The 13,791-nt window shown below is 33.9% G+C and overlaps 1 protein-coding gene across 11 annotated transcripts in view; it reads left to right on the plus strand.

Moving 5' to 3' along the window:
- The window catches only part of TUT4 (terminal uridylyl transferase 4), a 123,057-nt gene that overhangs the window by 55,786 nt on the left and 53,480 nt on the right, over positions 1 to 13,791 (plus strand). For all 11 annotated transcript variants that reach the window (XM_040627305.1, XM_040627304.1, XM_040627303.1 and 8 more), the window contains 5 exons: positions 4,256 to 4,433; positions 5,841 to 5,929; positions 7,028 to 7,079; positions 9,858 to 9,927; positions 11,933 to 12,059. In XM_040627305.1, coding sequence (XP_040483239.1) covers positions 4,256 to 4,433; positions 5,841 to 5,929; positions 7,028 to 7,079; positions 9,858 to 9,927; positions 11,933 to 12,059 — 516 coding nt within the window. The remainder of the gene's footprint in view (positions 1 to 4,255; positions 4,434 to 5,840; positions 5,930 to 7,027; positions 7,080 to 9,857; positions 9,928 to 11,932; positions 12,060 to 13,791) is intronic.

Genomic DNA, 13,791 nt, shown 5'->3' on the forward strand with positions numbered 1-13,791 from the left:
CATAACCCTGAGATCATGATCTGAGTTGGATGCTTAACCAACTGAACCACCCAGGGTCTCCCAGAAGTTTAATTTTCATAAATTCCAATTCGTCTGATTTTTCTTTTGTTGTCTATGGTTTTTTTGTTTGTTTCATACCCAAGAAATCATTGCCAAATCTAGTGTCATGAAGCTTTTTTCTTCTGTTTTCTTCTAAGAGTTTTATAATTTTTCTCTACATTTAGGTCTTTGAACCATTTTGAGTTACTTTTTGTATATGGTGTAAGATAAGGGTCCATTTCGCATATGGGTATCCAGTTTTCCTAGCACCATTTGTTGAAAAATTTGACAGCCCATTTGCCGTTGGATGGTTTTGACACCCTTATTAAAAATCATTTGACCATATATATAAGTATCTATTTCTTGGTTATGTGTTTTATACTGTTGGCCTGTACATCTGTGTTTATGCCAGTACCATACTGTCTTGATTACTGTGGCTTTGCATAGTAAGTTTCAAAATCAGGAAATGTGACTTTCTAACTCTGTTCTTTTTCAAGATTGTTTTGGTTATTTTGGGTCCCTTGAGATTCCATGTGAACTTTAGGATCAGTTTTCCTATTTCTGCCAAAAATTCAAAGGGATTTTGATGGGATTACATTGAATCTGTAGATTGCTTTGAATAGTGTTGACATCTTAACAGTATTAAGCCTGCCAATCCATGAACATGGGATGTTTTTCTGTTTATTCATGTCTTCTTTCATTTCTTTAAGTGGTGTTTTGTTGTTTTCAGTGTACAAGTTATTCATCTCTTTAAGCTAATTTCTAAGTATTTTATTCTTTCTGGGGGTTTTTTTTTTTTTTTTTTTTTAAGATTTTATTTATTTATTCGGCAGAGAGAGACAGCCAGCGAGAGAGGAACACAGCAGGGGGAGTGGGAGAGGGAGAAGCAGGCTCACGGCAGAGGAGCCTGATGTGGGGCTCGATCCCGCAGCGCTGGGATCACGCCCTGAGCCGAAGGCAGACGCTTAACTGCTGTGCCACCCAGGCACCCCTCTGGGGCTGTTTTTAATGGAATTGTTTTCTTAATTTCCTTTTCAGATTGTTGTAAGTGTATAGAAATGCAACTGATTTTTTGGTGTTGATTTGTATTCTGCTACTTTACTGAACTTGTTCATTAGTTCTAACAGTTTTTGTGTGTGGCATCTTTAGGGTGTTTTACATATTAGATTATTGTCTGTGAATAAAGATAATTTTATTTCTTCCTGTCCACGTTAGTTGCCTTTTATTTCTTTTTCTGGCTAACACTTCTAATATGTTGAATAGAAGTGGTGAAATGGGCATTCTTGACTTGTTACTCATCTTAGAGAAAAAGCTTTCAGCCTTTAACCACTGAGTATAATGTTAGCTGTGGGTTTTTCAAATAGATCTTCATTATGTTGAGGTAGTTTCTTTTTATTCCTAGTTTGTTGAGTGTTTCTTTTGTTTTTTGTTTACCACAAAAGAGTGTTGAATTTTGTCAAATGCTTTTTATGCATTGATCAAGATGATCAAGTCATTTTTTTCCTCTCATTTTGTTAAGGTGGTGATTACATTGATTTATTATTGTATGTTGAACCATTCTTGCATTCCAGGAATAAATTGCACTTGTCAGTTTAATATTTTGCCCAATTTTGTTTGTTGGTATTCTGTTGAGGACTTATTGAAAGTTTTAAAGTAGGAGACTAACTGGTGGAAGTAAGGGGAATAGGATGAAGGGTCAGAGGCAGGAAATAGGAGACTCATTAGGAGACTGTTGCTTCTTGGGCACGTTTACCTAGCCTAAACTAATTCTTTCCAGAACTTACCTCATCTCAGCAGAACACATCACCATTTATTTACTTAGTTGCTTAGGACATAACACCTTTGATTTATCTGTCTCATTTACACCCCACATTCAAACCATTAACAATTCTATAGAATTTACCTTCAAAAACATTATGTATTCCAAATTTAGTCATTTGTCACACACTCTGATTTTTCTGTTTGGTGGTTTTTTTTTTTGTAATCTCTACGCCCAGTGTGGGGCTCAAACTTATGACCTTGAGATCAACAGTCGCATGCTCTATTGACTGAGCCAGCCAGGCACTCCTACTCTTTCTTTTTAGTCTATGCTACCACCATCTCTCACCTGGACTATTTCCAACTTATTCCTCCTTCCTGCCCCTGTACAGTCTATTATTCTTCATTTATCAGCCAGGATTGCTCTTTTAAAATTTGTCATATCATGTTACTTCCCGCTCATAGCCCTTCTTTGGCTTCCCCACTTGGAAGAAAATGTAAGCCCTTATCAAGTTTCATAAGGTCATACAGTATTTGGCTTCTAGTTAACTTTTCAACCTCATTGTCTTCCAGCCACCCCTTTGTTAACCCTTTAGCCAGACTGATCTCTTCAAATAACAGTAGGTACCTTCTTGCCTCCAAGTCTCTGCATTTACTGTTTTCTATATCTGGACTGTTCTTCCCCAAGAAATTTAAATCTCTCTCTTTCATTTTTAGATTTCTGCTAAACATTACCTGTGTAGAGGGACCTTTTTTGTCCTCTCTATTCTAAAATAATAACTCTTGCCCATCAGTCTGTAGTCTTACCCTCTTTGAATTTCTTCATAGCTTTGCCTGATGTGATAGTATACATTTATTTATCTGTTGTCAATTTTCTCTAACTAGAATTAAGTTACATAGGACAGGGACTTCATTGATCATACTATGACAGGATATATGAGGATGATCAATGATAGGAGGATATCAGTGAGACTTTTGATGGAACGGTATCCTAAAGGAAGTAGGATAGGTTTATTAATAGCGTAGGTAGAGGAATATGTTCATTGATTGTCTTTTATCTTTTTATTTCCATGACAATCTAGCAATATAATTCAGAGCATTTTTTAGTGTTTCTGCATATATAAAATAGTTGTGTTGCATGTTAGTCTTATATTATTTTTTTTAATTAAGTGTGTAGCTGTTAATACCTTGGATGAATCCTAAAAAAATGGACCTGAAAACTTTTAGACCCCCACCCAAGATTTAGATTATGTTTAAGATTGCAGAAATACTCATAGAAACTTATAAAAATGAAGTTGTCTTACCCCCTATGTTTGATTTTCTGTATCTTAGGTAAACTTTACTTGTGTTGAGACTGAATATGGCAGCAATGAATAAAATTAGAAATAGACCAAAGTCTTTGTTTAACTATATTGTGGGGGGTAGAGAAGAGAGAATAAACTACTTTTGATTTTTAGATCTGTTGGGAGCTACATGTCTCAAAAAATAAGAGAAAGTTTCTTTACTAAAATGTGATGATAGAAAATGCCATTATAACATTAAAGAAATGGTATGGTCTCCGTTATGATAAAAAAATAAAAAAGGGGTGCTGGCTCAGTGGTTAAGTGTCCGACTTTTGATTTTGGCTCAGGTCATGATCTCAGGGTCCTAGGATTGAGCCCCACCTTGGGTTCTGGGGAGTCTCTTTCTCCCTCTGCCTTTCCCCCTCTCCTGTTCTCTCTCTCAAATAAATGAATAAAATCTTAAAAAAAAAAAGTTCAGGAAATAGTATGATGTTAGATCGTGGATGATTTTCTTTGTATTTTCCTCTATTTTATGTAGCTTTTCCAATTAGCATGTTTTTTTTAAAATCAGAATAAAATATTAATCTTTAAAAATAATATAGTTGGTCCCTCTTTAGCTTTTGGGTTTAAATTGGCTTTCAGACTTTTAGTAGAATCAGTGGTTTGAGAAACATTTCGCTTCGCATTAGATGGAATGACAGAAATCAGTTGTAAATGGTAGGCAGTATAACAGATGTGATGACAGTGTCTAGGATGTTGTCCTGTGACCATTTAATATGCAGATCAGAGAGGATTCAAGACTTTCTACTATATCTAAAACAGTCTCTTTGCTGTTACAAAATTATCCGCAAAATTATCAGCTAAGTGTTGTACTTAAAATATTTTCGCTTTGATGTAGCATTTCAGAATTTATGCAGACAGTAAAGTAGAACAAATTTTATTTTTTTAATGTTTAATAGGAACCTGCCCCCAAAGTACCCCTCAATTTTTCAGTACTTACTCACGAAGGCAGGGATTTCTGTCTTGTTCACTTCCATATCCTAGTTGTCTTGAATCAGGCACACAGAAGGTGAATATTTGTTGAGTTAATACATTTGTATAGTCTTTCTATCCTAAATATAAGGATATTAAAATAGAAAAAATTTTTATGTTGTTGTTAAATGTTACACTAATAGGAAAAACAGGAAGAAAGTGAGCTTCGTTCTCTGCCACCTCCTACCCCTGCCCACTTGGCTGCTTTAAGTGTTGCAGTTATTGAATTAGCAAAAGAACACGGAATAACAGATGATGACCTCAGAGTCCGTCAGGAAATTGTGGAGGAAATGTCAAAGGTTATAACCACATTTTTACCAGGTACAAATACACTTTATGCTTAATTTTTTAAATTATACAACTCTTCCCCTTGCTTCCTGTTGAACTTAGTGTAAATTTCTTAATGTTTTCCTTTTTCTTTGTTTCTCTATCTTAAAAGCTGATGAATTTAATTATTTTATAAGTGATTTTTTTTGGGAAATATTTCAGGGAAGGAAAATGGGGAGTTATGATGTAGCGTAATTTTTGTAATGAGAAAAAGATTTTTAAAATGCAGGAAAATTTCTTAAAGGACATATATTTAATATTTTTTCAGTATCTTTGACTTCTGAATGGATGTTTTAGTTATATTATTTTCAGTATATACATTCCAGCTAGTCACTGAATAGGATTCCTATTGGCCTGATAGTGGGGAAAATTTTATTTATTTAAGTGGGGTCATTAGAAGTAAAATTTGCACTTTTATTTCTTTTTGACTCTGCTCTTTCTTTATAGAAAGTTTATGTTTTTGGTGTAAGCGGGAGTTGTGCCAGGTTTATTGTAGACATTTATGTAAAGATTATATTTGCTTAGCCCTTCCTATTTTTTTTTGCATTAATATTGAATTTAAATACATGTCTGTTAAATAAGGCTTATTTCTGACCACCAAAGGGATATTGAGCAGTTGACAAATTATAGTTTTATATAGAGCCATTGTGAGATTTATAGGAAAGAATGTAAAATTGAAATTTAAAAATGGAAACATTTTCATTTCTCTTTATTATTTCTGTAATTGGTTTTCTATAAAAAAAAATTGAATACTAATTTAAATTATATACAGAAATAATTTACTATTGGGGCACCTGACTGGCTCAGTTGGAAGAACGTGTGACTCTTGATCTTGGGGTTGTGGGTTAGAGCCCCATGTGGGGTATAGAGATTACTTAAAAAACTTAAAAACAAAAAAAGATGCTTTAAAAAAAAGAAATAATTTACTATTTTAAGAATAGAAATGAAATTTTTATGATTTTACTGACTTTCAGTCATTCTGTGAACTTGAAAAGTAGACTTTTATATATACGAATGAGTATGAACTCACATTTTCTAAGAAACTGCACCTGCCTGCCTGAACAATTCCAATCATGTTGTTTTTCAACTTGTCCTCTGGTGATATATATATATATATAAAACATATTCTAGTCATTCCTAAATGAACTATTCTAAAATTTTGTTTAAACACTGGACTTTTATAAGTAATTTCTTCCTTTCTTGTCCCTGAATCCCGAAACTGAGAAACATTTTTATTATTTTGTTAGATCAGGTAGGAAGGATGTTATTCTTCTGTAAATGTTGTAACTAGAACTGGAAGACACAGAATTAAAATATATGCATTTTTCCTACCATTGTTTTTTAAATTTTCCCCTGTTTGCACTCTGTTTCATGCTTTGATATTTTTTCCTTTATTTCCAGAGTGTTCACTTAGGTTGTATGGCTCATCTCTGACTAAGTTTGCTCTGAAAAATAGTGATGTTAATATAGATATAAAATTTCCTCCCAGGGTAAGTAATATGAAAAACCTTTTTCTGTGTGATTCTTAACTTGTACTGGTATTTTTTTTAAATTGATTATCTTTTTAGAGAATGTGTAGGGGACTGTAAAACTCTGGTTTGTAGACTGTTACTATTATATTTAAAGGTTGCTTTTGGAAACTATTAGGTGTTATACATAAGTGGAATAAAGAAATAAAGGAGAGGAAAAAGAAAGAGGAATGCAGTAAAAAACAAAGGAAAATGCTTATACATGTTTGATTATGTTGAATAGTTATTTCTTGTAGTAAGCAGTATAGAAAGTGAAAAAAAAAAAGCTTTGAAATCAAACATCTGTGTTCAAATCTTGGCTGCAATGAGGAAGTTACTGGACCTTTCTGAGACTTGGTTTTTTAATTTCCAAAACAGGGATAATAACTTTATATTACATGAGATGCTGTATATACCATTTTTGGGTAGTGTGTCTGGTACATTGTGGGTACTTTTTAAATAAGTAGTAACTTGCACTGCTAACATTACTTATTTATTGACCTATAAAACATTTTATATGATCGGTTGCCATGTGTTATTGAGTTTTTTTGAATAATTTTAATACTCAGAGCAGTTCGATTTAGGTGAAAATTTGATGTTTTAATTTCTCATCTGATATCATTTACTTGCAGTTAGCATATAATTATTAAATACTTTAAAACAGCAGCAAAGTACATATTAAACTAAGTATTTGACAAGCTTGTGAAGTAGTGTTTAATCTAAGCCTTCTGACCATGCTGCCAGTATCAGTATCTCTTAAATTTCCTATCTCATCAACTTCTCTTTAACAGTTATTTGGTAAACTTTCTTTTCCTTTCATTTTGCTGTGAAATTCCAGAATCTTTTCTCATACTAATAACTACTAATTCTAGGAATATTGCTGGAATAATAGCACTACATTATTAGATTCTACTTCTGTGAATAAGATTTGTTAACATAAAAGTAAAACTCTAATCTTTTTTCATTATTTTAAGATACAGAGCATGATTTTATTTAAATATTTAGTGAAATTGAATTCTCTCTAAAATATGCAACTTGAACTATGAAAGTAGTATATTGATTTAATTTGAAATCTTTTAGATGAATCATCCAGATCTTCTGATACAAGTGCTTGGGATTTTAAAGAAAAGTGGTGAGTTTCTTTTTTAATTTGTCTTTCTAAAGAAAATTCTTTAAGGGTGCATGCAATGTGTTGTTTATATATGGCTGACCAAGTTAAACTAACACTCATAGCATATATGAGTCATTATATTACATATACTTATGTATTTGTTGAATAGGTGTGCTACAAAAGTATATGTAATTAGATCAAAAGTATATTTAAAGTTGATATCTAAAAAAGTACTGCCTTTTGGGTAATTTAAAAATGTTAGCTTTGAATATTATGGGCATTCCTTGTGTAAAAAGACAGAAAACCTATAATCATTAGGAGGTCATTTGATGAAGGATGATTTAGGGAGAAACTTGGGGAAAAACGTCTGCATGCATTGAGTATTTTTTTCCCCACTTAATATTAAACTAATCTAATCATTTATTTTTCATCAATCAAATCATACCTATTAAAAGTTTTTCAAATCTGCCTTGTCTGTTTGGATTGCTTCTGGTGTAAAATGGACATTCATATAGGTAAAAATACTTCTTAAAATAAATTTTTTTTAAAATTACAGAGTCTTAAACCAGGCCCTAGGTCATGTAGTACAATATGGAATATTATTTTCTTGTTTTTTATTTACTGCTTTTCTTGTTAAAAGTAAAAAATTAAGAGCTCAGGATCTAGAGCCAGACTTTCTGGGCTCAGATTTTGGTTCTGCCATTTATTGGTTGTATCCTTTGACAAATTATTGAAGTATTAATGTTTCAGTTTTCTCATCTGTAAAATAGCTATGTATGTATATGTGTATTTATATTACCTTTTGATAAGATTGTTGTGAGAATGAAATGGACTAAGCCACAGCTTAGACGTGCTTAGTTTACAGTAACTTCTTACTAAAGTCTTGCTGCTGTGATTATTACTGTTGTCATCTTAAATTTTCTGAATCATAAGTACCTCGCAAAAATATTTGCAGTTTGTCTTAAAAGAGATAGCTTATTGACCTTAGCCTTACCCTGTCATAGACTTCATAGTTCTAAACTTACTTTCTCTCTCTCTCTTTCCCTGTCAGTTTTTGATTATTTGTCAGCTTCTTGTTCTCCATTTTCCTTAGTTTAGTTTTTTTTTTTTTTTTAAGATTTTATTTATTTATTTGACAGAGAGGGACACAGTGAGAGAGGGAACACAAGCAGGTGGAATGGGAGAGGGAGAAGGGTTCGATCCCAGGACCTGGGGATCATCGTCTGAGACGAAGGCATATGCCCAATGACTGAGCCACACAGGCGCCCCTCCTTAGTTTTTAAGAGAATAATTTGGTCCAGTTAATCTTGTAAAGGGATTTTAGTATCGTTTTTCTTTCTTAATAAATATTTGTTTCTTATTGCACAAAAACTCTAAAACATATTACAGAAAAGAAGTAGACATAGAGCTTTTACTTCTTTAGAATCAGTAGACAGTATCAACCTAGTAAACATATTTTATTATTTTATTTTATTTTATTTATTTTTAAAAGATTTTATTTATTTGTCAGAGAGAGAGAGATTGAGAGAGAGCACAAGCAGTGGGTGTGGCAGGCAGAGGGAGAAGCAGGCTCCCTACTGAGCAAGGAGCTGGATGTGAGATGCAATCCCAGGACTCTGGGATCATGACCTGAGCCGAAGGCAGACGCTTAATTGACTGAGCCACCCAGGCATCATGCAAATGTATTTTAAATATATGACTAGATCATCTTAAGTCACATAACATAGCCTTACAAAATTCAGTTTGGTTAAAAAATTAATGCCTTTTTTCTTTTAAAAAAATTTTTAGTTCATTTTTTAATTTAAATTCAATTAATTAACATACAGTGTATTAGTTTCAGAGGTAGAGTTCAGTGATTCATCAGTCTCATACAATACCCAGTGCTCATTACATCATGTGTGCTCCTTAAGATGTCCATCGACAGATGAATGGATAAAGAAGATGTGGTGTATATATATATATATATGTACAGTGGAATACTACCTAGCCACCTTTATGCCTCCGTTGTACTCCTTTAAGACTTCTATCCTGTCATCTACAGGATTGATTTGTTTATATTTCCAAACCCTTAATTGAGCTCTTTGTTTCTTATTCATTGTCATATCCACCACGCGTAAAGCAATTCCTAGCATATAAGTCTCCAGCACATGATTTTTTAATAAATTAATAATTCCAGCAAGTACTACTAAAAGCTATTCTTTAAACCTCAAATGAAATGGTAAAAATACCTATTTTTATTGGACTAAACATTTATGACATGGGGCCTATGTGGGCAATGTAGAGAAAGACTTTATAGTGGAAGTGTGCTTTACCTTCTTCCTTAAGAGCTTTGATTTGGCAGACTCTTCATATATTAACAGGAAATGGGGCCAGTACAGTTAGCCTTTTACTTGCATGGATAATTTAAAAGAACTAAACTGTCAGAGAATTGTAGATGCTCATTTCATGACTTTTTCAGAAATAAAAGTAAGTGGTGTTTGTTGTTTGCCTTATTTTTGAAGGTTATTTAATAACTGACTAGATTATATACTTACTAGGAAATATTCAAACTTTTAGAGATGTTAAGTCCTTTCTGATGTATAATTTTGGACTCTGCCTGTGATTTGTGATATATAGCAAATGACACCAAGAGAAGTAAGAGATGCTGTTAGGTTGATCCTCTTAATGAGAAGTGTGTATTATCACAGAAGCAATGCGAGTGATTTTTAGAAGGATACTATTGCTCAATGTTTACCATAGAGTAAATATTTGAGAGATGTTGACATTGTCTTACTTGGTTTATTTTTTTTTCCTTATTAGTATTATATATAGATGTGGAATCTGATTTTCACGCCAAAGTTCCTGTTGTGGTCTGCAAAGATCGGAAAAGGTTGGTAATAACGAATAGAAAATATTTTTTGAAATAGCAACAATAATCAAGTATGCGATGAACATTTACAAGACAAAATTTTGTTTTAGATTTCTCTTTCGATAAATATAACTAAGTTAGTTTTTATTTATTAAGAATAAAAGCTTACTAAAAGCATGTGAACAAGAAATAGAATTACCAGTTAAAAACAAAACACATTAAGGCAAAACTTTTCATTTTTTTTTTTTTTCTCAAGTTCATTCACCCAACAGTATTGAACATTTACTATATATTAGGTACTCCTTTGCTTTAGGGATACAAAAATAAATAAGAAATAGCTACTCTTCTCAAGGAGCTCACAGTTTTTTAGAATGTAGTTTTTAGTTCACTGATTTGAATGAGTCAGTGAAGACTAATCTTGCCTTTCTGGTCAGATGTCTACAGGATTGGGAGAGAAATGTGCCTGTGAAAAAGGAAACTGAAATAATCCTATTTGAGATCAATGTGGGAGACATGGAAACAATACGAAAATAATTAAGTGTTCTTTTACCGAGTACTAACCTATATATCTTAAATTTTAAGAGTACTGTTTTTTTTTTTTTTTTAAAGATTTTATTTATTTATTTGACAGAGATAGAGACAGCCAGCGAGAGAGGGAACACAAGCAGGGGGAGTGGGAGAGGAAGAAGCAGGCTCATAACAGAGGAGCCTGATGTGGGGCTCGATCCCATAACGCTGGGATCACGCCCTGAGCCGAAGGCAGACGCTTAACCGCTATGCCACCCAGGCGCCCCAAGAGTACTGTATTTTCTTATTCAAAGTTAGAAGGATCTGTCGAGTTCTAATTCAACTTCATTGTTTTCTAATTAGAAAATTGAGACCTGGAGGAATTAAATGATTTGATCAAATTCACATCATTTAGAGTAAAATCAGAATTGGAATGGAAGTAGTCTGATGTCTAGTGTTTTCTATTTTTTTGTTTTGTAATCACATTGTATCAAATTGCCTCTTTGTGGAACCTCAGATACATTCTTCTCCCTGCCACCAAAGTATCTCTACTATAATTCTGTCACCCCTTTAAGGTAGCTCCTCTTTTTATTTATACATAAGCATTACCTGTGGGTTAATACATACATCCTTTCTAATCTGAAAGTAGCAATAAAATCATGAAAGCTTGGATAGGAAAAATTAGAGTCAAGAAGTATAGCTAGTCAGTTCATCATTTCATTTTTTCTTTTTATCCTGTGCAAAGCAAAAAGAATGAACTGGGAAGATAACGTTGCACCACTTGACATCGATGAGATCAATGTTTTTGATGTAAAACAAATTTTGCAATTTTTGATGAATTTAAACACTAAATACGGTTGAAATTTATTTGTGAAGTACAAATGAGTATTTAAAACATTTTTATTTTATTATTTTTTAAAGATTTTATTTATTTGACAGAAAGCAAGAGAGGGAACACAAACGGGGAGCAGGAGAGGGAGAAGCAGGAATCCCGCTGAGCAGGGAGCCCGATGTGGGGCTCAATTCCAGGACCCTGGGATCATGACCTGAGCCGAAGGCAGATGCTTAATGACTGATCCACCTAGGCGCCCCTAAAACATCTTTATATGGAACTCTAGTGATGGAAATGTTTTATAGTTTTCGGTTAGCTCTCAGTTTATTAAAATTCTTATTTTTATTATGACTTCCTAGATATTAAAATGTGACTAAGACAAACCATGAGAGACTCTGGACTCTGGGAACCAAACTGAGGGTTACGGAGGGGAGGGGGGTGGGGGGATGGGGTAACCAGATGTTGGGTATTAAGGAGGGCACGTGTGGTGATGAGCACTGAGTGTTATACACAACTAATGAATCATTGAACAGTACATCAAAAACTAACGTACTACGTGCTGGCTAATTGAACATAATAATAAATGCAAAAAAAATTACGGTGACTAGAAAGGATAGCCATAGGATTTGGAATATTCTGGTTTTTAAGGTATTAATACAGTGAAATTTGTTTCTTTCTCATTCACAGTGGTTTGCTTTGTAGAGTGAGTGCAGGAAATGATATGGCATGCCTCACTACTGATTTACTTGCTGCTCTTGGCAAGCTGGAACCTGTCTTTACTCCCTTGGTGTTAGCCTTTCGCTACTGGGCTAAGGTAAGCGGAACAGGAGAAATAAGTACCTGTCTTTAAGGTAACTCAGGTTTTGTCCTACACTAACATGTAACATAAATCTTAATATTTGGGGATAAAACAGTTATCTGTGCTACACAGAAAGTGATGTGGCAGGTTCTGATTATGGACGTGAAAATAAAATAGTCTAACAGACATAGATTAATTTGCTTTGTTATTCTCCTTTTATGTAGTACAGAAATGTTCTCTTTCACATCGTAAGTGAGGCTCAAGTTTTCACTCTTAATGTGAATGAAAAGTTGTAAGGTGTAAGTTAATGCTTAGGTTTGCAAGGTTTTTTTTTGTTAGCATCTTTTTTTCCCATCTCTGTTTTAGAACATTTTTCTCTTCCGAATTATTGATAACCTACAGCACTCTCTGATTGTGTAACTGCTGAGAATCAGTTGTTTCCTAAATTAGAATTAATTATTAAAGGCTGTGGTTCCCTTTGTAGTCATTTATTTGGTATGGAGGTAAGGAGGAGTAATAAAGTAATTACCGTTACCAGTCCAAATGACTAGAGAGAGTATAGCTTTTCTGTGTATGTTCTTATCAGTATAGTACTCATGCCTTGTTATATTAGTGATGAGCAAGGATTAAGGGGTTAGTGGTGAAATGATAAATGAAAGCAAAAACTGCTAGAGAATTGTTTTTGGAATTTTTTGTTTGGACTCTGATATGAGGATTGAACTCAGAGTTGGGGCAGACCCCAGCTTGGTTGGTTGAGTAAGGAACAGCTTGAAAAGTAACAGAGATCCTAAGGTTGGTGCTTCTTCAACTCAAGGCCTTTGTATTTGCTGTTCCCTTCATCTAGAATGTTCTTACCCCCACATTTCCAGCATGATCACTTTTTTACTTTTTTTGTTTGTGCTCAAATTTCACCTTGTCAGAGTTCCGTGAATCACCTTATATAAAATAGCATTGCCTCCATCTTTCTCCTTGCTTTTACCGTGCTTTATTTTTTCATAGCACTTGCCATACATATATTTATTTGTTTGTGATCTGTTTTCTTCCATGAAAATTGTGAACTTGGTGAGGAAAACTCTCTTATTATTCACTTATGGTCCCAGTGCTTCTTATTTTACTGTGCCAGCAGTTAGTATGCATTTAGTAAGTATTTATTGAATACATGCACGGCCCACTTTCTTCAGAAAGGGGATTTTTAACCCTTGGAAGTGACTTGGAGCACTGAACCATACTGAGGGAGAGTGAGTACCTCTCTTTGTTTATTTCATTATCCCTTGTGCCTAACGTTCTATAGAAATTTAGTGCTGTGAGACACATGAAAAAGTTTTCAAAATCATTAGCCATCAGGGAAATTCAAATCCAAACCACATTGAGATACCGCCTTATGCCAGTTAGAATGGCAAAAATTGACAAGGCAAGAAACAACAAATGTTGGAGAGGATGTGGAGAAAGGGGAACCCTCTTACACTGTTGGTGGGAATGCAAGTTGGTACAGCCACTTTGGAAAACAGTGTGGAGGTCCCTCAAAAAGTTAAAAATAGAGCTGCCCTATGACCCAGGAATTGCACTATTGGGTATTTACCCCAAAGATACAGACGTAGTGAAGAGAAGGGCCATTTGCACCCCAATGTTCATAGCAGCATTGTCCACAATAGCTAAATTGTGAAAGGAGCCGAGATGCCCTTCAACAGACGAATGGATAAAGGAGATGTGGTCCATATATACGATGGAATATTACTCAGCCATCAGA

This window comes from Ursus maritimus, unplaced genomic scaffold, assembly GCF_017311325.1.
Source record: "Ursus maritimus isolate PB19 unplaced genomic scaffold, ASM1731132v1 scaffold_12, whole genome shotgun sequence".
Taxonomy (NCBI): domain Eukaryota; kingdom Metazoa; phylum Chordata; class Mammalia; order Carnivora; family Ursidae; genus Ursus; species Ursus maritimus.